Source organism: Ciconia boyciana, chromosome 7 (assembly GCF_034638445.1).
Source record: "Ciconia boyciana chromosome 7, ASM3463844v1, whole genome shotgun sequence".
Taxonomy (NCBI): domain Eukaryota; kingdom Metazoa; phylum Chordata; class Aves; order Ciconiiformes; family Ciconiidae; genus Ciconia; species Ciconia boyciana.
In genome coordinates, this window is record NC_132940.1 from 28576325 (window position 1) to 28601688 (window position 25364).

At 49.9% G+C, this 25364-nt stretch overlaps 1 protein-coding gene across 9 annotated transcripts in view; it reads right to left on the reverse strand.

The window, feature by feature from the left end:
- Positions 1–1084: 1084 nt before the first annotated feature.
- PACS2 (phosphofurin acidic cluster sorting protein 2) overlaps positions 1085–25364 on the reverse strand; it is an 83784-nt gene continuing 59504 nt past the window's right edge. For all 9 annotated transcript variants that reach the window (XM_072866561.1, XM_072866558.1, XM_072866559.1 and 6 more), the window contains 6 exons: positions 18458–18500; positions 14639–14681; positions 13258–13393; positions 9711–9937; positions 7660–7773; positions 1085–6681 (listed from right to left, as the gene is read on the reverse strand). In XM_072866561.1, the coding sequence (XP_072722662.1) occupies positions 6563–6681; positions 7660–7773; positions 9711–9937; positions 13258–13393; positions 14639–14681; positions 18458–18500 (682 nt within the window). In that variant the 3' untranslated portion in view covers positions 1085–6562. The remainder of the gene's footprint in view (positions 6682–7659; positions 7774–9710; positions 9938–13257; positions 13394–14638; positions 14682–18457; positions 18501–25364) is intronic.

Below are 25364 nucleotides of genomic sequence, written 5' to 3' on the forward strand. Positions count from 1 at the left end.
AGCTGAACCTGTGCAAAAAATACATAGCCAAAACACAGCCTTGACCCACTTGTCTCCCCTAGCTGCCCCATGGTGCTCCCCCCATCTTGCCAGCAGCCAGACCCTCTCCATGGCTCTTGGTGCTGCCTCTGCACTCAAGAGTCCTGAATTGGCCCCCCTACCTTCCTCCTGCCTGGAGTTATCCAAGCCCCGCTCAGTGGCACCGGGGGGTGGGTCTTGCATCCCCTCCTCCAGTAAAGGGCTCAGGCCATAAACACGCCTGCAAGCCTGGCCAGGCCGTGCAGAGGAGCTGGGACATCCATCAAGACCTGTGTGCTTTGAGAGCAGCCTGGCCCGCTGCGGGGAGCTCCGTTCACTCCCAGCTCCTTGCTCCGTCGGCAGCCACCGCTCCTGCCCCCACCCTCAGCCAGGGGAGCACAGGGATGCAGGGTGCTCCGGCTCTGCATTCCCATTGCTGCCTCCAATGTGCTGTATCCTGGGGATGGCAGCCATGGGCCCATTTCCCAAAATTTCTTTACCTTTCTGCCTCAAAACAACTGCTTTAGCTCTTCTCTTTCCTTCTTCTCTCCACCTTCCCACTCCCCAGCACCAAGCCCAGGTGCTTGCCACCCCACACACCCAGTCCCCTCTCCCACCAGCACACGCAGCTTCAGGCTACCGCAGCCTCAGTCTTCCCCCACCGAGACCCCCCCCTTGGTACCCGAACACCACCTGTGTCCATCCAACACAGCCCCCAGACCAGAAATGGGAACCAGCCTGGTCCCTGCTTGCTGCGACGGGGTGAGGAGCAGGTGCTAGAGAGGGCTGTCGGATCCAGGAGGCGAGCAGGTCCCTCTGGGAGGGGGGACATCAGGGCAGGGGAGAGGGCAGCAGGGCTGCAAAAACCACAGGACAGCTCGGTGCCGGGGAGGACATGCCAATCCACCAGCTCTGCCCTGGAAGCGCTGCCAGGCAGATGGATTAATAACGCAAGAGATCCCCCCACACCAGAAAGCCATGCTGCAGTCTCCTACTGGAGACAACTGCCCCAGTCATGCCAGAGCAGCCCCTGCTGAGAGACGACTCAGGGGATGGGTGTGTGCTTTCATGTCCAGTTTTATTAGTGTTGCATTAGTACCATAAAATAGTTGACGAGGTCGAGCACGTTGCAGTTTGTTCCAAAAAAAGGCTATTTACATTTAATCTTCATTTAAAAAAAATCCTAGAACCCAAACAATACAACAATGAAACAGATGGACAACTCAGGAATCTACAAAGTGGTAACGTCCCCTTGTACGCCACGGTCTGGACAAGGCTGGCGGCACACAGCCCCAGAACCCATGCTTGCAAGGCGCTTCCCCGCGGCCATGGCATGTACACAACCGGGCAGGCAATGCTCCGGCAACCCTCTGGCCAAGGTGCAAAGCAGCAGCTGACTGGATGTGGCCCCATACCGGTGCTCTTCCTTAAGGAAACCAGTGACCTGCTGCTTTCCAACTTGGCATGTCCCCTTCTCCCCCAGTCTGTGCCAATGCAGCCAAGTGACCCTGCAGGAGCCGGCCCTGCCAGGAGCATCTCCCATGAGAACCCTCCTGAAGAGGCTCCAGGAAACCTCTGGGAGACACTGCTGCTCATTTTTGGCCTCCTCCCTGCCAGATAAGCCTGGAGAGAGTGTCACGCTAAATGCCACCACACAGCTATCTGCCAAGATTGAGACCCCCTGAACAAAGGGGACAGAGGCACTGCATCCAACCTAGCTTCAAGAAAGCTCCAGGGCCCCCAGTTCTTTACCGCTGCACAGCGGGACTGCCCTAATCCCAGCCTTCCCGATCCCTCAGCACATCAAGCAGCAGGAAAAGGCCACTCGCTCTGCTGCCTCTCGCCAGAATTGGATTTTCTTCTTAAACTTGGAGGTGCCAGGTGCAATGCCCTCCACCCCAGCACTCCAGTGCTCCCTCCAGCACACACTGCTGGTGAGAAACAAGATGGGGCCTTCGCTGCAATTGCAGGTTAAGCATGGGGCAGTGTAGTTCTCAGCCGAGTTTGATGATAGAAAGCAAACGGGCACATCTCCTCCAGCCCCAGAAACCTCTCAGCCACCTACCCCTGTCCTGCAGGATAAAGCCACAAGTGTGTGCTAATTAAAGCAGCAAAACACAGCCAAGGAGACACTGGCTCTCCCCAAACTCACGTGTAATTAAGGAGGACTCTGCAGTTACCACTGAGATATAACTGGTAACAACTGAACTGGATGCAAACTGCAGCACTGAGCTAAAACAGCCACCCAGGATGTCCACAAAGTTGCCAGTGCTGCAAGAGAGCCAGCCCTGATTGAATGCTGGCAGGGCCGAGGTCCAGCCTTTGTCTCCAGGAAACTCAACCCAGAGGACCAGGAAGCACTCAAGGTGCAACACAACGCCACAAAAACCTTCCATCTTTCATCTGCTTGCCAGCACTGCTAAACTAGGTCAGCGACGCACAGCCCAGTGCAGCAGTGAGCCTGTTCCTGAGACCTCACCTCTGAGCAAGGCAGGGGCCCTTCGCCCAAGAGCAGCTGGAAAAGAAACCGGCTGCTTTGAGAAGCCACAGCCAGGGAAGGGGGGAGATATGAGCTCTGCAGGGAGCAGGGGCAAGCTCTGGGACACAAAGGGACAGGGAGACCAGGGGACACCGCCTTCAAAGCACCTCCTGTTCAGAGATCAGCTCAGATGCTGCCCGCTCCAGCCCCTGCCTTCGCTGTCAGACTGCGCAGCTCCAAAGCAAGCCCTGTCTAATGCAGGTGGGCGAGATAACGCCACTTAGTTTCATGATTTGAGTTGCACCTTCCTTGCCAAAACTCTCAAGAGCCGAACACAGAGTGGTGCTGTCGCTGCTCTAAGCCATCATTCTGCACTCACCAGCTTGCACACAACCACCTAACCCCACCAGGCTGGCACAGCTCTGCAGGCACGGGCCCATCGCTGCCCCGGTGGCTCTCCCTGGCCCCGCAGCAGGGATCCCTCCGGCCAGCAGGGCTTGCTCACAGCAGGGTCCCCCAGGAAACTGTTGGGGAAGCTGGGAGGGTGGGAGAGCCGAGATCAGTCACTCATTCCTGTCACCAGGTGCAAAGCTCCTTCCCAAAATGGTCTGAGCCACATACGTGCTTTGACACTCATTTTCCTTAGAGACAGAAACCTGTTTCTCCTCCAGTCAGGGACAGAAACAGCTGCACAAAGTGGCTCCACATGAGAAAAGAGAAACAACAGAGGCACAACACCCTGACTGGAGCAGCACTATCAAACTCACATGCCAGCCTCCAAGGCTGGGAAACACCACAGCCACCCCCTGGGCACACAGCTGCCCACAGGCAGGCCCAGCCTGCCACTGCTGGACTCCGGGAGGACAAGGCTGAGAAGCCAGGATGTTTTCTTGCCTGGAAGTCGCATTTCAGAGCAACGGCAGCTTTCCACAGAGGAGAAACCCTGTGGAGACGCAAGCCCTCAGGTCTCAGGCGTACAGAGATTTTCCTGGTGAATTCACTTGTAAAAAGTTAGAACAAAACACAAACCAACATGAAATGCAACGAGCAGAAGTGTTTCTCTCACACGTACACACACACAGTAGAGCAGGGCAACACACATTTGATAGGCAGGACCCTGGAAATTCTGTCATAGCTACCATTTGTTTCCTTACAGTAGGTTGAAATACAAAGAGGAGCACAGTGATGGTTTCCCCCTCACCCCCCCAGTAAACAAAGTTATTGCAGTCAGTCAGTCCACCCCACCTCTGCAGCACTAACATGCTCCGGCACCAAGAGCTGCCCAGGCTGCGTGTGGCTCCTGATGCTGGAACCCAGCCCAATCACCCTTGTCACACCAGCGTGACACTCGAGGAAGAAATCACACACTGACTAATTTCCTTTAAAAAGGATTTTTTTTGATGCAACAGCCTCAATAAAGAAAAAGAAGTGATGTGCTTATACACCATCTCCCATGCTACCGCTGCTAGGCAACAGTATACAGTCCCAGAGCATCAGCTCAGGTCAACCGAAAATGCATGAACTGATGGACACAACGACATTTGAACTACAGCTGAGCTTCTGCCACAGCCAAGAGCTAGCAGATGGCAGGCAGACCTGCCCACGGGACTGTGGGAAGAACCAGAGTATTGCAACTAGACAATATGTCCTGCCCAGCAGCATGCCACCAGGTGTGGGACCATGTCCTCCTCCCCTGCGTGGTTTGAAGGGAATACCCAGTCCCTGTCCAAGTAGGTTGCACCACTTGTGCTGGGAAAGGGTTTCACGAAATCAGAGTCGGTGAAGCAGCCCGTGCTGTGAGCTGCAACAGGCACTAGATCCAGCAGGGACCACGCTCTTGCCTAATAACCCCTTGCTCCCCATCAGCGGGAGAAGGCCTAACAGAGCACACCACCCCTGCCCTGCCCAAAAGAACCTGGGCAGTCCCTGTGCAGAGCAGGACCTGCCAAGCAGGGCAAAGTGGGTTCCCCAAGCCTTTAAAAACCCAAGGGTAAGGGATCAGACAAAAAAAAAAACAAAAAAAAACCCAACCACAAAAAGAAAACCAAAACCAAACCAAAAAACAGCACACCCCCCCCCCCCCCCCAAAGCATCATCACTGCCCTCAGAAAGTGCCTTCTGGAAATGCTCACAGAGCCTGGCCTGCCCACAAGGGTGGGACCCAAAAGGACCCTATCAAAAACTTCAGTCCCTTACCCTGAAATGCCAGAGTTATCTGTTCTTCCACAGAGCAAGCACACTCAGCTCCCCAAAACCCATCTGCCCACCTGCTCCAAGTCCCTCCCAGGCATGCCTCTGGAGAGCAGGTGGCCACATCTACAGTACCCAGAGCCGCCCAGACCTGCGGCTTGTCATGCTGCCTCCTTGCAAGAGCATCCCCTTGTCCTGGCACCCCAAGCATCCCTGGCAGCAGTAAGGTGTACGAAGTGAACGCAAGCACAGCCAGAGCCAAGCCAACAGCACGACACCCCCAAAAATCTCACTCCTCCCTCTCCCAGGTCGTCTTGCTGGCCAAGGTGGACAGAGAACCTGGCTGGCTTTATCCTCTCTCACGTCCCAGCTACAGCTTCCACTGCACCTTGGGACTGAAATTCCTAGCAAAGCCTCAACCCACAGGTAATGCTGTGCCAGGGCAAAAGCATATCCTGCTGGGGAAGGGATGCAATCCACAGAGAAATGCCTGCGGGAAGGAATACTCAGAAAGCAGAAGGTAAGGACAACAGCCACCCACAGAGCAGCCCACAGGAGGCTGCCTACCCCTAGCACCCTTTGTTTTTGTTACAGTCTCTCAGTCCCTATGAGAGGTCCTGGGTGGTTCAAGGGCATGGCAAAAATGCACTCCTGCAGTGGCCCTGAAGCCAGGCAGTCTGCACCCAGCCTGGGGAGGTGCACCAGGGAGATGGCAGCAGGCTCTGGGGAGCACAGTGCGGTCACAGTGTGGTCAGGGCAGGACAAAGGCAGAGCAGATAAAGCTGCCCACGCTACCTCATGTGTGTGGTTTGACAGATGGACAGGAAGGCAGCTGGACATGCAGAGCGCCTGGCTGGCTCCCAGTCCAGCCACTACAGTGATGTGATGTATCACTTCACAGGCAACGGCTCATCTTCCTGGGTTTTTTTTGGCAACTTAATTTTTTTTCCCCCTCTTATTTTTTTTTTTTTAATTTTTTTTTTTAGAAAGCGTTAAAAAAAATCTGCAGCTGTTAAAAAAAATCCTTTCCCTTTAGAGGCTGGACGAGGTTTTATTGACAGGTAAATAATCGGTGTGAGTATGTAAATAGCAGCGACCCCACTGACGCGGCGTCCCTCAGCAGCGCAGCCAGCTGCGGGGACATTGTGACTGGCTCGGTTTGGTCATTGTCACAGACCTGGGACACTGGAGTTTCCTTACACCTAGTGTTTCCCTAATTCCTGTTCCTGCCCAACACTCCTCAGGCATCACTTCAGCACAAGCACCTGCCCATCCCCGTGGCAGACTCCACAGTCCAAAGGGGATCCCCTCTCCAGACCTCCCTAGCTATGCAAGTGGTCTGTTTTTCAAACCGGACGGTTGAACTCCGTCCAGACTTGCTGATCTCTCGTCCTTTGGCAGCAAAGAAGAAAGACCGGCCATCTTTTTTTCCCAGAAATACAGAGGGAGGGGGCCAAACACGCCATAACGCGCATGATCTTCCACAAAATCCGTTCGAGCTGATCCACGGCTCCCCCAGCCCACTCACACCAATGAGGTCTCAGGTTAATAAGCAGTGCAGTTATTCAGCTATCTGCTTGTAAGTGGTAGGTGTTCTTGGGCAGGTTGCCTGCTCCTGCCAACTCCCCCACGACTTCATGTTGTCAGCACATCTATATTTAAGACTGGGTTTTTTTGCCTTTGTTTAAAGGGGTTTCCTTCCCTTGTAGTAAACTGAAGAGTTAATAGAAAAAAGTAATTCAAACATAATCCAAGCACATCTGTAATTAATTCTGCAGGAGAGGGCAGAGCGATGCGAGTCAGAGTTGGCACGCAAATCCTGGCTCCTGGTGTGCAGTTCCCGGGACGGATAAAAGGTCCCTCTGCTGAGCACGGCTAGAAGTTAGATTTGGAGTGTCCAAATATGCAGATGGGAAAGTGCTTGACATGAGAGGACCACTGTGCTGCCAGCTGAAAGAACTTGACGTCGTTCCACTCCACCCCATCGATCAGGACTGCAGGGGAAGGTAAAAAGAGAGGAAAGTTAGAAAATACCGATTGGAAGTGGCCAGCCTGAAACAGCTTTGCTAGAAACCTCCCTGCAGTTGGCAGAGGGAGGCCTGGCCACGTTCTGCGCTCAGGGTATGCGCTACTCTGCTTGGCCACCCCACAGCTGTAAACAGCTGCACACACAGGGGAGAAAGGCTCGAGAGCAGACCAGGTTTAGAGAGAACAGCTTGGATTGTTGTTCCAGCATTGCTCACTGACACTGCAGCTCCCCAGACTGCTGATTGCAGTGTCACCTGATCTGATTTCTCTAATTTCCTAAACACACTTTTCTTTTTTGGACAAATGCACCCTTATAGAGATGGACATCAGTCCCTCCTCACTGGCACTCTTAACCAGGAGATCTGCGTCTCCTAAAGAGGTGACACGTTCTGTGACCACCCCTGACACTCACCAGTCTCACAGGGACTGGGCCAGGATTAAGGAGGTGACCTAAGCAGATCCTCCTGCTGTTAACAGTGGTGGGGATTATCAACTGAATAGGCTACAGGGATATTTTTGATACTGGATGCACAGCTCCACTGACAGCCACTTTAGGTCTGCCTGCAAGATGCATGTATGGCTCCTGCTGTGGCATGCCTTTCTGCCAGAGTCCTGCCTAGAGGAGTAGCCACACTCTCACCACTCTCCGCCATCACCTTCCAGACATGCAAGGGAAACAGAGAATGAAGGGAGGGGAACAGAGCCTCACACAGGGTGCTGATTCAGAGGAGTTCCTAGGTAAGGGAGGATTTTTCCACATCCCAGACCTGGTAAGGCATTCCCCCACACTGGACACATCCAAGGCCATTCCCCAGGAACACCCCCATTACGTTGGCTCCAAGGCATGGATGGGGCAGAACACCAGGTCAGCCCTTTGGCTGGAGGACAGCGCTGGCAGCTGAGCCTCGCCCCAGAGCCTAACAGGCTGCAAGTGCTGCACTTACCACGCAGCATGTTCTGCTGATGTTTCGCTGTGCAAATCAACCTGCTGATTCCTTCAATACACTGGCTCTTCGACTCAACCTCCTTGTCTTTTGTTTTCTTGGGCAAAAACATCACTGGAAGAAAAATCAAACAGGCATACAGTGAATCTCTGCCACTCACAGGAGCTGCACCAAGACCTGTTTTGGTTTTTGCCATTTAATCATTCATGTCTGAAAACTCTAACTCTAATTTTAACTCCTAAAATCATCCCTGTTTGGCAGGAGTTTGACTGTGTCAGTGCTCAGCACCATCACCTATGCACATGGACATCTTAGCCCTAAGTATCTCTACGTGAAGCATTCCCAGCTCATAACCCAGGCCCCAAAGGGCACCCTCAGAGTAACTTCTGCTTTGCTGGGACACCAGGGAAAACTGCTGCACCTGTAGGGGTCCCCAGCCTGCGCCCGGTGCTGCGCTGACGGGATCTGCCGGGCGGCCGCACCACCTAGGGGGAGTCCCACATACTGCACACGGCTGCAGGGCAGCACTGCGCTCCAGCCTCCCGATGTATCTGCGGGCCGGTTTGCTGCACTAACAGCGCCCTAACACGAGCTGGGCCGCACAGACACCTGGGGAGCAGGAGGGACTACAAACTATGGGTGACTGGTGGAGAGGGAAGGCATTAGGAGAGCTAAAAAGGGTCCAGGTCCCCGAGAACTGTCCAAATGCATGAGCAAAGATGTACAAACTGGCTCCACAGAAGCTGGCGGTGTTGAACACCGCTGCTCCAGGCCAGGCCAGCCCCAGCGAAGAATATTTTGAGTGTCTCAGGATTGCTTCTCCTGTAGGCGTGTCACTTAAAAAGGGTGTGGTCAGGGCTGGGAGCACTGGTACCGGCAGTGCCACAGCTATGTCGGCCCAGGAGTGACCTGGCAGCAGCGTTATGCACGCATGTCCTGCAGCCACAGGTCCAGAAGGCTCTGCTGGCCTTCTCTCAGAGCATCCAAAACCCCTGCTTCCACCAGGAATGACTCCCAGGCCCATGGGCAGGAAGATGTTGTGAAGGACAGCTATTGGCAGTTGAATATAAAGGCAGAACTGCCTTGCTGCTTCCTTGAAAACACTTCTCTGCAGAGCTATTCTCAATTTCTAATGTTTCACGTTACCAAGGCCAGGAGCAAATACAGAATTACTAACAATATTTAAAATGCCTTTGAGTTTATTTTCTCCAAACAAACAAAAAAGCCATGATTTTAAGAGCAGAAGATTAAACAAGAAAAAAGTTAATGTCAGGCTTTGCGCTGAGAGCATTTCTCTTCTACCTCCTTTTGTCCCACAAAGCACTCTCTGCAAGAACATAAGAGCTCCTGTGGAAGAGCTTACATTGCTGCAACACTGCTCTGAGTGACAACATCTCTTGTATGTACATGCACACCTAGCAATTGCTTGGCAGGTCTGGCTAGTGCACTTGTGCAGCTGTGACAGTGGTATTTTAACATGAGGACACCGCATCAAATCCAGCAAAACATCTGCTGCGGCTGCTGCCATATGCTTCAACATGATGGGATGCACACACGTCCTGCCTCTGTCTGCACCTCTGCCATGTGGCAGAGGAGAGACCAGAGCACGGAGCTGTCAGACTGCAGGGTCTGCCCTGACTCTGGTGGCTGGGGCACAAGCTGCCTCTTACCTAATCCAACACCCCAAACCAGCACCAGCAGGAACACAGGGAAGCTGTCCAGAGCAGCATACCTCCTGGCTTTCTGCACAGCCACCCACAAATGTCCTTGCTCTGTCCCCACCTTTGTTCTTCTGGGCTATACCATCTCAGCTGTTCAGCTGTAAGTATGAACACATCCCCTTTTTACAGTGCAAAGAGGAACCGCCCTTTCAAACTCTATCACCTTATGCAGTCACTTCTCATCTACAGACAGACTAGGATTTTGGGGATAAAAATATGACTAAGGTGCTGTAATGCAGGACTGACAAGTCAGGCAGCCCTGGAGCAGCAGAACAGGGAGAGCAGTATTGCACTCTTGGCCTTTGGCAGCAGTAAATGTGTCCACCTTACCTTTCTTGTTCTTCTCTTTTGTCACGACAGTCATGGACATCGTTGGAGTGGTGGCAATTTCACCGCTGGCAGGTAACCTGCTGACCTGGAGGGACCGGAAAGTGCATTTCAGTGTGTTTTTGGTAGTGGAGGGGTCCTTCTTCTCCGGGTCTCTCTTTCTGTCCATTGGTGGAGCTGCAATCCAGTAATCCACCTGCAGGCCCATCAACTCAGCACCAAGGCTCTGGCTGGAAAACAAGAGAAGGTGGTAATTTCTGCACAGCACTCAGCAGAGTTCCCCCATCTGTGTTTTGTCAGAGTGGCTGCCGTTCCTGATCAGATGGTCAGAGGACAAGCGCCTGGCTCTTTGGGAAATCAGGCAGAAACATTTTGTAGTGAGACCTGACAATCACAAAAGCACAAGTCATCACTCAGTGATGCAGTCTGGGTCACATTACATGGTGGTATCGGCTTGGCAGCACAGAACTGCAGTGAGCTGAGACAAACTGACCTGCTGCACAGCCACAGGGACGAGCAGTGGGAAAGGGAGCAGACAAGCAGCTTCCTAATGCGATGCTGAGTTCGTTGACCCAGCCAGCAAACGCAACCCCTGAGGTGACCCAGATCGCTTCCAGTTGTTGAGTGGGGAAGAGGGCCTGTAAGCACCTTGCTGCTGCCTCCTGAGCACTGATGAGTTAATGACTCCAGCCAGGTGCAGTACTGCCAAAATAATCTCTGAACTGGGGCAAACAGAGCTGGTGTGTCCCTGAACATTAGGCACTCAGTTCCCAGCCTCCCTGACTACTTCCAACTTCTACATCCATGAGCTCTCCTGCCACTAGCTGCTTCCCTTCCTGCCCAGATGCTCCACCAGGTCACACAAGATCTCTGCTCTCCTCAGGTCCCTGTAACAGAGTTGGCACTGGGTGATCCACCCCACAGCCCTGCTGCGGGTGGGGAATTCCTGTGCTGGGAAAATGCTTTGCCAGTCCTGTGATGCTTGCTAAACAGCAGCAGATTTTGGGACATGATCTGCTGTTGAAAACTCCCGCGCATCGTGTGGTAACAGACATGTGTCACCAGAACACACTGACAGCCTTTCTTGAGCCAGAAAAGGGAAGATGAGCAGCCTGGGAAATTCCATCCCTTGCCTGCCCCTGCCTCTCACTAGCTAACCCTGAGTGGAGCAGGGGTTTATCATTCAGCAGACCTACGGTTGACAACTTCTTCCTGCACAATGACAGAGTGTTGAATAATATGCAAGTATTAGACAAAAAACTAACTTAATTTATCTATCAGTCTGTGTCCCCTGTTCAAGAAATAGCAATTGTTAAGGAAGATGAATCTGTGATCTTGAATGAAATATGCATCCCTCTACACTGCCTGTCTAATGAGAAACTCTCAAGGTAAAACAAGGATGGCCTATTGTTAAGGTCCTCTCAGCAAATACTTTCCTTTTCTTTTCCATTTATTCAGCTGAAAGCCAGACCGCAAAGCAGAGTTCATCTTTGATCACCAAAACCAGGTTTTCAGGGCAATTTCAGAAGTGAGATTCTTTAAGGATGATTTTTTGGAGATGCAGCTTTGGATTTTAAAGCTCCTTTGCATCACATTTCTCATCTCAGTTGTAAAGACAAAGCATCCTAATGTTCACTATGCCCAGGCAGGATGCTCCGTTCCATTCCTGGTTAAACATGTGGCTTAATCTTTCAGTCTGGGTCACCCTCCACCCCTTGTGCTGTCACATACAGATCAGTGGAGATGGAACAATGTTGAACCTCAACTTCCTCATTTCTTGATGATTTTACCACACAGCATGAAACCAAAAAGTACCGGATTCCTAGAGCCAGGGTGTCAACTTCAGATATATCACATCCATGGCTCACAACTAACAGTCTACACTCTTGTGGATATAGGTTCCCCAACCACTTCCACCTTTGGGAAGCCCACACAGAGCTCACACATGACAAGTCAGCTCTGCACTGCCAGCCAGCTGCTGCTGGGACCAGCCCTGGGCGGACAGGACTCTCCTGCCACCAAACCACAGGGGTCAAACAGGAGAGACTTGGGGAACTGGGCCTCCTGGCACAAGCTAACGGCCACTAACACCTTCCAGTTGCTGGCACCTGCTAAACTGGGACTTCCACATTTACATTTCCTCTTGTTAAAAGGGAACTCTCAAGCCAGTTTAAGAAGTCGGAGGTTAAAGGTCCCCGCAGAGCTCTCTGGGGTGGGCAGGAAAGGTCCCCATTCTTCTCACAGGGACAGTAGGAGATGCTGCTTAAGGAGAGCACATAAGCCCAGTCTCTAACTGCAGAGCGTTCCCTTGGACTTCCCCAGCCTGACAATCACAGGATTAGGGATGTTGGAGGGGACATCCCTGAATCATCCATCAAGGGATCTGCTGTCCATGAATCTGCCTAACCCCTCTTTGATCTGCTGATCCTTCTGCCACACAAGTAGCAGAGGCAGACATGGTCCCAATATGCCCTTCCTGCTGTGTGCGGAAGTCCCTTTGTTTCTCCCTTTTAATTGACCTCTTACCAGTGTCACTGCATGCCCCCAGGTCTTGTACCACAGGTTTGGTGAACGACAGTTCAATATTCAACAAACCCACCACCACGGTGATTTTGCAAAACTTGAGTGGCTTACCTCTTTCCCCTCCTCCCCCAAACCGCAGAGCCCAAGCGCTTCCACTCTCCCCTCACAAGACTGCTGCTCTATCCCCTTGATCTTGTTAACTCCCCTGAACCTTTAACTTCACCACGTGCTTCTGGGTACCAGAACTGCACACAAAGCGTTAGACAGCTACACCAACGTTTTGTGCAGCAACAAAATGAGAGTCCTGGTCAGGGCAATTATTTACTGGCAGTTTTCTAGGGGTTTTCTCCCTTCACATCTAAAAATTTCAGCTAAGCCAGAGCTTCACATTGCCTATAGGTGCTGTCTCCTTGCTGTTCTGATATGCATTCAGGCACACGCATGAATAGGAACTGCAATTCCACTATACCACCCTACAACTGTCAGCTCTCCCCTCACAGAGAAAAAGCCTGCTCCTTCCACAGAGTCACCCTGACCTTACACTCACCTGGTCCTTAAAAACAGAAGAATCATGAGGGATTAGGCTAGCACCCACATGTATTAGGGTCAGTATTTTCTTTGGCTACATATCTTCCCAAGAGAATCCAGTCTCAAAGGGAAAATACCAGCAGATGGAGAGCACAAACCTTCCCAAACAGGCTGCCACAATGGCTCATCAGAATCACGGTTTCTACCAGACCATCAGAAACAAGGCTGCCCCTTCTAGTTCAAATGTGTCTGCCCTTGAGAAGTGCGGCCTTCCCATCAGGTGCAAGATCCCCTCTGCCCTCCCCAGCTCCTTGTTGGCCGGCAAGGACACAGTCACTCCAGAGGCAAAAGAGGTGAAGGGGAAAGGTGACAACTTCAAGTGTTTGCTAGGGAGGAAGAAAGCAGAGCTATGGGTTTTCTTTTAGAAGAGTTCTCCCCTCTCATGTATATGTCAGATAAGACAACCAAGGGAACTGTAAGGACACAAAACATGCTTTACCTGGAGGATGAGAAGCTGCCTGTGACAGATGGTGAGGAAGGTGGTGTGGGGGAGGCTTCTTTCACAGCAGGAGACACAGAAGGTGGGGTAGAAGAAAGGACACTGGAGCTTGAGGGAGCTGCGTCATCAGAGTCACCTTGCAGAAAATAAGTCAAACTGTTTGTCTGGGTTTGTCTCACAGCCCAGGACATGCAAGCAGGGATAGCTCAGTCTCTTTGCCTGTGCTCCTGCTGCACAGGTTTTGTTCAAACTCCATCCAGAGATCAGCTAGCCCATCAGTTCTGACTGCCTCCACACTTAAACCACAGGACTTTCTATGTTTGGGTAAGAGGCAGGCACAGACATTCACACTCCTCTGGGCTCCCCACCTGGCATCTGCTCTCCTAGGGGTTGCTCCCAGCTGATTTAGAGCCTCCTGCACAGTCAGAGCCCAGCCCATTGATCCCTGCTCGGGAATCTCCCCCTGCAACCACTGCAGGGCAGCACCACTTCGAGACGCTTGGAGAATCCAGTACCTCTGGGCTGATCACAGGGATCTCCCCATTCCCTCTGCTTCCATCCTCCACAACCAAGGCATCACTCCCTTCATGTTGGCCCTTTAGGATGGTGTGAGCACTGTGGCAGCAAGGAGTGACCCGCAGAAGGGCTGCCTCCACACACAAACCTATGTGTAACCCAGGCCACAGGTATCTGGGTTTAATAGTGAAGCAATATAAGAAACAATCCCAATAGATGAGGAAAAATATATTCCTGACTAGTAGTGCATATGAAGGAGGAGAAAACAAGTTCACATTGATAAAATAGCACTACCCCATGTCCATGTGTGTAAGCAGGCAGTATCATGTAAATCAGCTTTGCACTCCCCCATTAAAAAACCTGGGTCTAAATTTGTTGTCAGGCTGGCAAACTGGTTACCTGTCCTCGGGTTTCCAGTGTTAGGCACATGTTTGAGATATTGATTTTATCAGGCAATTGAGCCCAGTGTAGGGAGACAGGCATGAACTTCCAATGAACTGCCCCACCCAATTTGGAGCAGGAACCTCAAACAATGACAGTGGTGAATCCACCCCACTGAGAACACACATAATGAAAATGGGTGTTTGCACATACATGTGTGGAGCCTCCCTGCATGAAGGTGTGGGAATTTCAGCTGGCCTGAAGCTCCTTGTAAAGTAACAAGAGCAAGGGCCTCTTTCAAGAGAGAGGCCTCTTTTTCTGCAGACAGCTGCTGGGAGTCAAGGCAGCAGAAGTGGGAGCTAATGAAATCCAATTCCACCTTAAGAAACTCCAAGACATCAGCAGTGAACAAGTTTGTTCAGCCTGTGAAGTCAGGCTCCCACCACCTGTACGACACAGAAAGCACACACAAGATGCTTGTTACCTGACGTTGCAGAAGATTGTTCCACTATTCCAACCTTCACCACCTAGAGGGGGCAAAACAGAAGACCTCTATGAAACAGGAGTCCCCTGAACTTTGGAAACCCCCAGTCTCCAAACTGAGCTCATCCCTACAGCCCTCTTGGCAGTGTCCCTGCAGTCAGAGTAGTGTTAAAGTATGTTGAAAAGTGGAGTCTTCTAAGAGCTGGACAGGTCCCAGCAGTGTCCAGCCAAGCAGTACCAGCTCACAGCCCTTCCCTGACTTATACAAAAGACAGCACAGACCCTATGGAGCTGTTACAGACCTGCACAGCTCTGAATAGCCGATGGTCAGCCCCAAGCTATGGCAACTACAGTGCCCATCTGTGACACCTGTGGGAATAGGACAGGGAGGAGAAAGGAACATAAATATCCCTTTAGCATTGCTTTGATACACCTGCTAATTACAGACACATTGCTCCCACCACACAAGTGCAGCCACTTCTAGGGTGCAGCATATTTGGGGTTTGTTAGGAAACCACAAAAGCAACAAAGTACAGTTTCTGATCAGAGTTTTCTAGTCTCCAAACAAGGAAGTGTCCTGCAAAGAAGATAAAGCTCCTAGCAAAGCCTCTGGGCACAGACACCACATGGACAGGTCAGAATGATCCCAATCACACTGTAATAAGGATTCAATGCGTTCTGATATGGCCAACCACCAGCTAGTACATTTAGGTTAATGATAAATGCCACTGGCAATAATTTGTGGAACAGAGCATGCTATGAACACAAGCTCCCAAGAACACACTATGCCTAGAAAGATAAAATGATCCTTGGTGATACAAAAGCAGGGACCTTCTGTAGCGATAGTCTGCTACGGTGCACAGGGATCATTACTCTCGACTACTGCAGAGGAGAGATCCTTCTTAAGGTCCTTAAGAAACTTGTATCCAGGGCTAATGTCTACCCTAAATAAATGTTGACAAAGGGGAAAGAGCTTCAAAGGGATCTCATGTCAATAAAACGTGCTTTAGAATGAGAAATGATGTCATGCAGTCTATTTAGTTTGAAAACAGAAGAACGTTAAGTTCAGACATGACCATATCTAGACCACATCTCTAGGGAGCATATTGCTATGCTATAGCATCAAGAAAAAGGACCTAATCGTTAGAAGCAAAAAACTTTGTACAGTTCAGAGTGGGGGGATGTATGCTCAACACTAGATCTTGGAGAGCTGTCAGGCTCTCTGGTGGGTTCTCTGTTAGCTCCAGTCTTGGAAAAGCCATCATGAACTCAGCAGTGTGTGCAGAGGCTCCCTGAGGGGGCACTGGCTTGGGAGAAGGAGGCTGTAGCTCAGTTTGGCCAGTCTCCATCCAAAGGGCAACAAATCAGGCTCTGGAGTCCAGCAGCCATTTGCGCTGTATGTGTTAAATGCCAAGAGGATGTTTCATAGACTTAAACTAGCTGTGAGCAAGAGGCGGCGAGGCAGAAGAGTTATGGGAAGAACAAGCAATGCAGAAAACTGCCTACAGCCACCTTGATCTGCAAGCCAGACAGGAAATCTCTTCTGGCCTTTTCCTCCTTGCTGGCTGACTGAAGATGCTTGAGTTCAGAAACATGGGAGGAAGACAAGGTTAAACGCTTTCCCTTCCCTCCACTCAGGGAGGCGCATGAGACTTCTGCAGTCCCAAAAAATGCCTCCATCCAGGAACTCTGCAGCAGCCAGCCTCCTTTCCCTTCAGGAAGGATGTGCATCCTGTTAACTCTCCTGGCAATTGGCTGTTGGCACAACACAGGTAAACGACCACACAGCCTCACCACCCAACCCTGGCTTTCGCACCCAACTGGCCCCTTGCAAGGCTCCGCTCCCACCAGTTCAGAGCCCGGCTGAGCAACACGGCACTGCTCTGCTTGCTTCTAGGTCAAAGACTGCACAACCCAGCTGCAGGACATCAGTTTTTGCACCCTAAAAGCCAGAGTCCAGCCAATGTCTGGAGTCACAAACCCAAACGTTGCTGGCTCCCTCTCTTCCTTGGCCAACAGCTCCAAGCAGGCGGCAGCTGAGGGAAAGAGCTTCAGTGTTCACGTTCAGCCTGAGACTTTGTGAGACACCTGCAACTGGCCTTTCAGAGTCTCTTCAGATGTGTCTCATGGGGAATTACTGTGATAGGAACACTTGAGAAGCAAGAATAAGCAGCATTGATTTGACCCTCACCACCAGCCAACATAGGAAGTCAGTCTGTGCTTTTAAGGCAAGTTTTTTTAGGGGTTGGCAGTGTTATGCACGCAACAGAGCTGTTCACTCTTCCCACTTTCAGACAATCAAATCCAGACTAGAAACACATTGCTAATGTCAGGTCAACGATCGTTTTAGAGCAACTGGACAAACACTCTGAGCCCCATCTGCTTGCACATAGCACTAAACTAAATCAGCCCCAAAGAAAAGCTTTGCAGAGCCTAGCACCTATAGTGAGACGAGTCCATGAGCTTCCAAGCCCTCCTGGGCTTTTCAAGTTATTGGGAAAGGTGAAACAGCTGTTTCATAACAACAGTTCTTCACCAGCAATCACAGTTCACGGGAGGGACAAGATCACAGCAAAGCTCATCAGCAGGGAACAAATCGGGAAGATGTGTGTGTCTGCTTTTGCAGAAGACATCTTTCCTTCAACAAACGAAAGTAGATTGTCATCTCAGGAACACTGCAGAGAGAGACTCTCACTCTAAAGAGACACCAGAGAGAAAGCAGGGTCAGCCTGAGGGCAAGAGAGACTAAGCTCTTTAAATGCCTTGGGATTTCAGATTAGCTCTGACACACTGACAGGGATAGAAACAAGAATGCATACAAGTTAGCTTAACACAGAGAAAGCAGAACAAGACAGCCAGCATGCAAGAAAGAAGCTACAAGAGAGCAGCAGAAACTGTGAAGAGAACATCCAGTAGCTGAAGAGCAGTCAGGGGATATCCTTTTGGCCACAGGTCAATGACTTTATACCTAAAACTTAATGAATTGAAGAGCATGATCAAATAAGGGGAGGGAAGCTCGAAAAGGCAAAGTACACAGTGCACAAAATACACTGACAGAAGCACAAACACATCCCTGCCTAGATAACTGCACTTGGCCACCTGAGCTGGGAACATTTAAAGATAAGGACAGGAGGAAAAGTCAGGGACTACTATCCCCAATACATATTCACATAATAAAATGCATTAAATAGCTACTACCCCAGACTCAAACTTAACAGTGGTATAAATGACCTCCCTGGTGGGATGTACTCTCCACTTCCCAGGAGCGGATGGGATATTAAGAGGACTGGAGACCATTTATGACAAGCACACAGAGGACTGACACTGGAATAGCAAATTTGGCCAAACCAATCACCCAGGGCAATGCTGGGCACAACAACCCTGAGATCAGGTTTCCAGAAACAAACCACCTTCCTCTGCACATGGCCCAGCAGCAATTCTCCACCAACTAGGTGCTTTGGTCTGCGGCAAAGACAGGCTGTGGATCAGAGCACTTCAGCATCACACTTTCCTCTCTGTATTGAATAAAAAAGGCAATAGCAAGGCTATGGTGTCTGCTTCAGTGCTGGCAGGCATGCAGCACAGAGCCGCCAGAGCCAGCTGTCTGGAAAGTAAAATACACCCTGCAGTTTGTTAAGGGATCTTAAGAGGTTTGCTTACATACCAGGCAGTTGCATCCAACCATCAGATGCTCATGCTGACACTCTACGTTAGAGCACCCAGTGCTCCTGCTCTACCCCAGAAACCAGGTAAGTTCGGGTTAACACTTATGGACATATTCTAGCTGGCTTGAGACAGCGTAAGTAAGATTAACACTCACCCCGACAAAGGGAATGAACTTCTGTGAAGATTCTTCATCAGGGCTAAAGGCAAAGAGAAAAGAGTTGTTAACAGCTTGCTTCCACACTGGGCACAATACTCACTTTATATGTTGCATTCAAGCATGCAGCAGGGACGGACAGTATGCAAGCGCCAGTCCAATGTCTCCTCTCAAGGCCCCCTGCCAGCACGCTAAGAATCTGCATGGGTGGGGAAGAGCACGCAGCTTACGGCACATCTCTCAGGGGAAAGGTCTCTTCCTCCCTCCCTCACGCTTGACAGAGAAACATGCTTTAATGGCATGGCAGTCATTACAGACACACGACCTCCTACTGCAAGGAAATGAATCTGTGCCACAACAACACGGAGAACTGTGCGTTACTTACTAGTCCCTGAAGCGCTCTGCACGCATGGCCTTCACACGTCCCACCTTTGGAGTCATGTGCCATACCTTGCATATCCCAGCATCGCTAAAGCAGTTAGCCTGCCACGGGGTTACAAGCCGTGACACGTGGTTATTTGTATAGCACTAGCAAGTATGTACACACACACACTCATGCACACAGGTACATGTTCCCTGCCACTGGGAGCTTGCAGTCCCTTAGACAGGCACACTAGAGAGGTCAGGCACCAGAGCACACCGGGTAGATCAGGACACCAACTAGAGAACAGCAAACAGCTAAACCAAACTGAACAAAACACACACCATGTCCCAGAAACAGCTGAAGACAACACTATACACATTTTGAAAGCAGGAAGGCATCAGCCCCTCCTGCTCTGGCCCTGCCCAGGATTCAGAAGACAGAGAGTGGAGAAGGGCCAGCAACAAAGGCCACAGTCAAACCTAGCAGGAATTAGGGAAAGACTCAAAGACAAGAGGGGGAAGACCTGAGTGAGGAGGAAGGCAGGCTGGGAGGGCCTGCAGAGCCACTGCTCCCTTCAAGGGCAACAGAGATGAAGATGGACCCACAGGGTGAGGAGAGGACTGCGGGAGCATGTCCAGATGTTCGGAGGAATTACAGTTCAGCAGTGGAAGTGACTGCATGGGCAAGACACACAATGTTTCTCAGTGGCCAAGCACAGGAAACAGGTAGGAAGCAGACAAACACCAAGATTTCTCATGTTTCTCTTTTTGTGCATCCCTCCGTGCTTGGAGCACTGCAACGTTCAGAGAAAAAACATCCAGCATTGCCTTCATCCAGAATATTGCTGGGTGCAGCACAAATACTCCAGGAAAGCAGGTATTTCTGTGCTGTTTCCAGCACAGATCAGAAATGCACCAAATGCACAAAGGTTGCCAACCACTGTGTGATTAGCATGGGCTGGACAGTTTCCTCTAAGCCCTATGGAAAGAACTGCATAGAACTGCAGCGAACATGACTCAGCCAGAGCTCCCTCTTGGTCCAAAGCAGAGTGTGCTTTTGCAAATAGCCTCTTGCTTTGGCTCAGCTCTGCTTACTCATCTCTAAGGTAAAGCCAGGGGCTTTGCTCCCTTCCTACCTCACAACCCTAGGCATTGCACCTTCATTCTTTCCCCAAAGCACACAATAAAATGACTGAGTCCCTGATTCTGTGTTGGAAGCCAGAAAGGTCACATCTTTCCAAACATGGCTGCAGGCCCACCAGCAAATAAATCTCCTACAAACATGACATTTCCAGCTCCAGTTTTGCAAAGGGAAACCCACAGAGCTGTCAGGAGCAGCACAGAACAGAGGCTCAGCTTTCTTATCATTTCTTCAGCACCATGGGCTGAGAAGCAGGCAGAAGCAAGTCCTGCTAACCAACTGAGGCAAGCACAATAATCGCCTTGTCATCTCTCAGCTACTGGATGGCTTTGCTCCGAGCTCTCAAAAAACAAATGATGCCCAATTCCAGCAGAAAACTCATTCTGGTTCCACCTGGGAGCTCAGACTCCCACTGAGGAGAGCTCAGGGGCAATTCTGAAATAAATCATTTGCTTCAGTCGCCATTTATCACAGCTCACAATGATGCACAGACTGTTCCGGAAGCAATCCAGCTGGATTTCAGCTCAGCTAGTCTAGTCCTGTCACACGTGCTCTTGGGAACTCTGATCTTGCACATGTGCCTCTGAAAATGCAGCTTATCAAAACAGCTGCTCTTCATGTGGATGAAAGGAAAGATGAGATGACCGTGCTTATTCTCCACTTCCTCTTTCATGCTCTTTCCTGATTCTTGTCCTTCCAGATCCCAAAATATTAATCCAGAATCCTTTCACCTTGGTAATGGTCTCTTCTATTCCTCCTACCACAGCCCTGCAACTAAAATATGCCCTGTCCCTGGAAAGACAGCTCCCCCTTATTACCTAGGCTGCACAGATGCGCAGGCTGTAGAGGTTTTACCCTCATAGCGATGTCCAAGGCACTGGTTTTATCCATAGGGCTTCTGAAGGCCCTGGTATCTCAGCTATGATTTAAAGCCAGACCTGACCCTGATTTGTGATTTTTAACAGTGTTATTGATGCTTCACCTCTCTAATTCTGGGGCAAAACAACCCCAAACAAACAAATTCTGGGGGAAAACCAGACCTATGCAGAGAGGCTAGAATGAAAAAATCTTTATCTGGAATGGGGAGTTGTCTAATTACTATTTTTGCTTGGGCAAAATGCATCTACCTGCAATCAGTCATTCAGAGGTAAACTGTCCAGAAATGGACTTGCAGGCTCCCTCCCTACCCCAAGAAATTAATTCAGATTGAAGAGAGACATATAGCCAGATTTATATGTTTTAGGACTCTTAGAAAGGAGAAGAAGCCACATCACCAGGAATCACCCACCTGACAAAGGGAAGGAGTAATCTCTCTCACTTCTGGGGCAAAGTACAAACTAAGCTGCAAAACACTCAGATATTACAGTAAGAGGGACTGAATAATCACTTAGAGCAGTTATGCCAGTTATTAGCCTTTTAGTAAGATTTAATTTAAAATTTAAGCAACCCAAAACAGATTCAGATAAAACCAAACACCTGTGATTTCCTAGCAGGAGGGTCTCAGGTACTATCGTTATTCCAGGCAAGTCCTGCAGGGGGGCAACAGGAAAGAGGGGACTTTTATCACCGAAGGACTAGCAGGCCTCTAAGCCATTTCAGGCCAGGTACTACCAACAACTCTCCAAGGCTCATCTTTGGTATGAAGCATCTGTCCTTCCCACAGGGCAACTGTAGCTGTCTGCTGGCTAACACTGTCCCTGTTCCACCAAATATCCAGTGATCAAACCAAACAAAGGGACAAAGCAACTCCAGGTCCCCACAACACATCAGATGAGTCGCCTCTCTGCCTCCCCATGAAACTCCTGTCCAGCACCCTTCATGTTGGGCTGGCTGGGCATACTCAACAGGACGTCCAGCATTTCTTGAGCCTTGACCCTCCTCTGCTGCACTGCTCTGCCAGGCAAGGGGGAGGGACAAGTAAACTCCTCTTACATTTCCACCAGCTGCCTGAGGAGGTTCATGCAGCAACCAGCCAGATAACATGGGCACTGCTGAGCCAGAGGAGGGACCGGGTCCATCTTCACCAGCTGTGTTCCTGTTCAGCAACTGCTGCAGGGTGTGTTTTAGAAGCAGCACTCAGAGAAATGGCCTGAGGCCTGCAGAGCCTCAGAGACACGCAGCAGGCAGAAAACAGTGTTTCCCCTCCTTCCTATTGCCCAGGAACCCTCCAACCCAAGGCACCTGTGCTCCACGGAGCAAGAGTTGGGGAAGCGCTCTACAACACACAAGAGTGAAGAGCTTTTGGTAAATGTGTAACTAAGTAGGAAATGACGCAGCCCTCTCCCTGACAAGCGAGCAATGCTTTTATTTCCAACAGCCAAGCTGCTCTCCAGATTCGTGCAAGGGCTATCCAGAAGCCACACGGCATGAGCTGTGCTGGACCCTGAATTACAGTGGGTGACACCAGCCCAGGTTCACAGAATTGATCATCAATCCAGCTACAATGGGAATGAGTGTCTGTTGAGTCTCAGATACCACAGGGTTTCATTCAAGAAAGCAATGCGGAGAGATATCAATGTCGATGACACACCCCTCCTATAGTGAGAGGCCCACCTCTGCCACCATGGTCTCAGCTCCCCAGATGTTGCCTGGAGTGCAGTGTTTCTCGACAATTCAGTAACCAGTAATTCTCCCAGTGCTCACAAAGTCAGTCACCCAGTGTAACGCAGAGGAGCTGAAATGGCAATTCATTTCCTTCCTGAACCCCTTCCTCATTGCCAGCCCCCTTGATTTCAGGTAAGGCCAGCAAATGCTCCAAAAGAATGGGACAAAGCTTTTGCACCATTGCAGTCCATCACAGGCAGTACATGCGCCAACCTTTTGCCATGACAAACAGAACAAGAGGACGGGAAGGAGAGAGGAGGTAAGTCAAAATAGGGATAGCTGGCAATAAAGTTATAAAGCAGCTCATCACATACAGCTACATCCTAAAGACTGGCTTGGCTTTCCTTGGACCTAGGGCTTGTTTAACAGAGCAAATGCTAGGATACTGGGAGATTTGTCTTGCAATGAATTTGTAGGTAGTGCTGCTGTTTCTACACGGACCACTGCCTTGAAAGCTGGCCTTGGAAAAGCAATTCACCTCTGGCCTCAAGGGAGAAGGAGTTGCAGTAACTTCGTGAACTGAGGACAAAACAAACCATGTCTAATAATCATACGATTCGAAGCAGGGAACCCTGCGGAGCAAGGGGGTCTTGGAGGCAGCTCAGAGAGCACAACTCTACTGCTAGCATACATCTGTCTCCTCTTTCTTAAGCTCAGAGAAGTCCCATACGTTTGGGATAGCCTGCCAGTAAGAGACTAGTCCTCAATTTTTTGATTACAGGGGAAGATTTGCTGGTCTGCACTCTGACACTGCACAGCTGAACCCCACCCTGAGCCACTGAGTGCAACCTACACCACTCCAGTTCCAGCAGATGGGAACTGAAAAGCCTTTGCTCAGTCTTGATCCTTTTGGAACTACACTATATCCTCTGACTGCTAGGAAGAAGGGAAGAAAAAACCCCTACTTTCTCCGTGTTCTACTGCTCAAAGCTACTCTCTCAATAACCCCTTCATTCCCATTCAATTTACATCTTGGGAACTTGTATGTGTGGTCCAAAGGCAGAGCAGTCATTTTCGACAATGCATCCTGCCAGCAGATGCCATAGTTTCAAAGCAGCGAGCAGAATTTAACCTAAAGCACAAACTGTGCATCCCAGACCTGCAGGAACTGTTAAACAAGGCACAAAAGACCAGTTCATGGGGGGAAAAGAAACAGGAGATGGGAGAGGGAACCTAAAAGGAACTGATACCTTATGGTAAAATCAAAATGAAAGCTCTTTTTCCTTTTCAGAAAGCAACCAAAGAAAAAGATAAATATGTTATTATACTTACAATAAAGTGAGGCATTCATTTAGATAGTGCTAATGGAAACACAATTTCTGTGTTGTTTTTCACAATACTCTCCCTAAGCTGCTGCCAATAACAGAGCGATGCATTTCTAAAGAAAGCCGCACAGGGAGATAACTGCCCAACACTCCATGGGAGAGCTTGTTCCTCTAACTCACTCTCCAGTTTGCTCACGGGGTACTTTGCTGAAAGTAGAAGTTATTTTAAAGCAGACACAAGAGAGATACTAAGAGACTGCAGGCTATGCCACGAGTCTGGCTAAAAGTCTCAGCAATCTCTCTTCCAAGCCACCTTCTGCAGGGTTTGAGCCTGATTTAAATTTATCAACAGGTTCAGGCATGGCACCACCAAGTCCAAAGGGTCTAAAATCCAAATGGATCAGACCAGCTTGGTAAAGTGGTCATGCACACTGCTGGGCAGGCTAAGTGCATGTGTTGGGGAAGTACATTTCAGATGTTTTTCAACAAAGTACCAAATTGACCTTTCTGGGCACATTAGAAATGTAAAACAGTTAAATGTGTGTCAATGACAGAAATGGACCTGTAACAGAATGGAGAAGGCAGTGGAGACCAGTGCAAAACCCAGCAACCAAAGGGTGCAGAGAAAGAACAAGGCAGCCACCAGAAGGGGTTCACACTGCACTAGGGGTGTCTGAACTCTGTATTGGTAACTAAGGTAAGTCTTTACACCAAGAACAAAATAAAAGATTGAAGCTAAGAGCTCCGAGTACCCTGTGGCTCTCCAAACTTCACCTTTATCAGGTTAACATTATGGAAGTTCACAAATACACGAAGAGAGTGCGCTCTTTTTAATGGACTAGTCAGTCTGGAAATATTTTCCCTAGGAGAGCATGAAGAATGGGCTAAATTTTACTGAATCATTTCTGGAAAGTAATGTAGAGCAGACACAGGAATGGAAAAGCAATATACAATGAGCATTTCCAAAGAGAGGGAAAAAAAGTGACTCTACCCACACCTTTAATCCCCCCCAGTTCTTATGCAAAGGAGGCACCAATGAAGGATGTTAGTGGACCAAAAATTAAAGATCAGATATAGGGCAGTAATAGGGCAGTAATTAACAATTAACATCATCCATGCCTCATAGGACATTGCTAATCCCTAATCTAGAAAAATCACATGAGCTGAGTGTTTGTGCTACTCTCAGAAATTATTGCGATGTGAGTTGGAGTCTATTATTCTCCTCTGTGCTTCAGAAACAATGCTTCTCTACCCTTCAGTGACAGTTACTCTTCTTCCTGGACCACGGCCACATGAGGCTCTACATACTTCTGAATCTTGTTTTCGGATCCCAGTCCTCCCTCCTACAGGCTGCTTATCCCTTTAAGAGAAGTTGAAATAAAACTTGGTGAATGTCAGCCCTCCCCAGTAGGAGTCCTGGTAGCCTGCAACTGCCAATCAACAAGGATTTTGTCTCTCCTGCCAGAAGCTCTGCTATTTACACTCTATAAAGAAAGGGTTTCAGTTCCCTCAACACAGATGTAAAAAGGCCAGG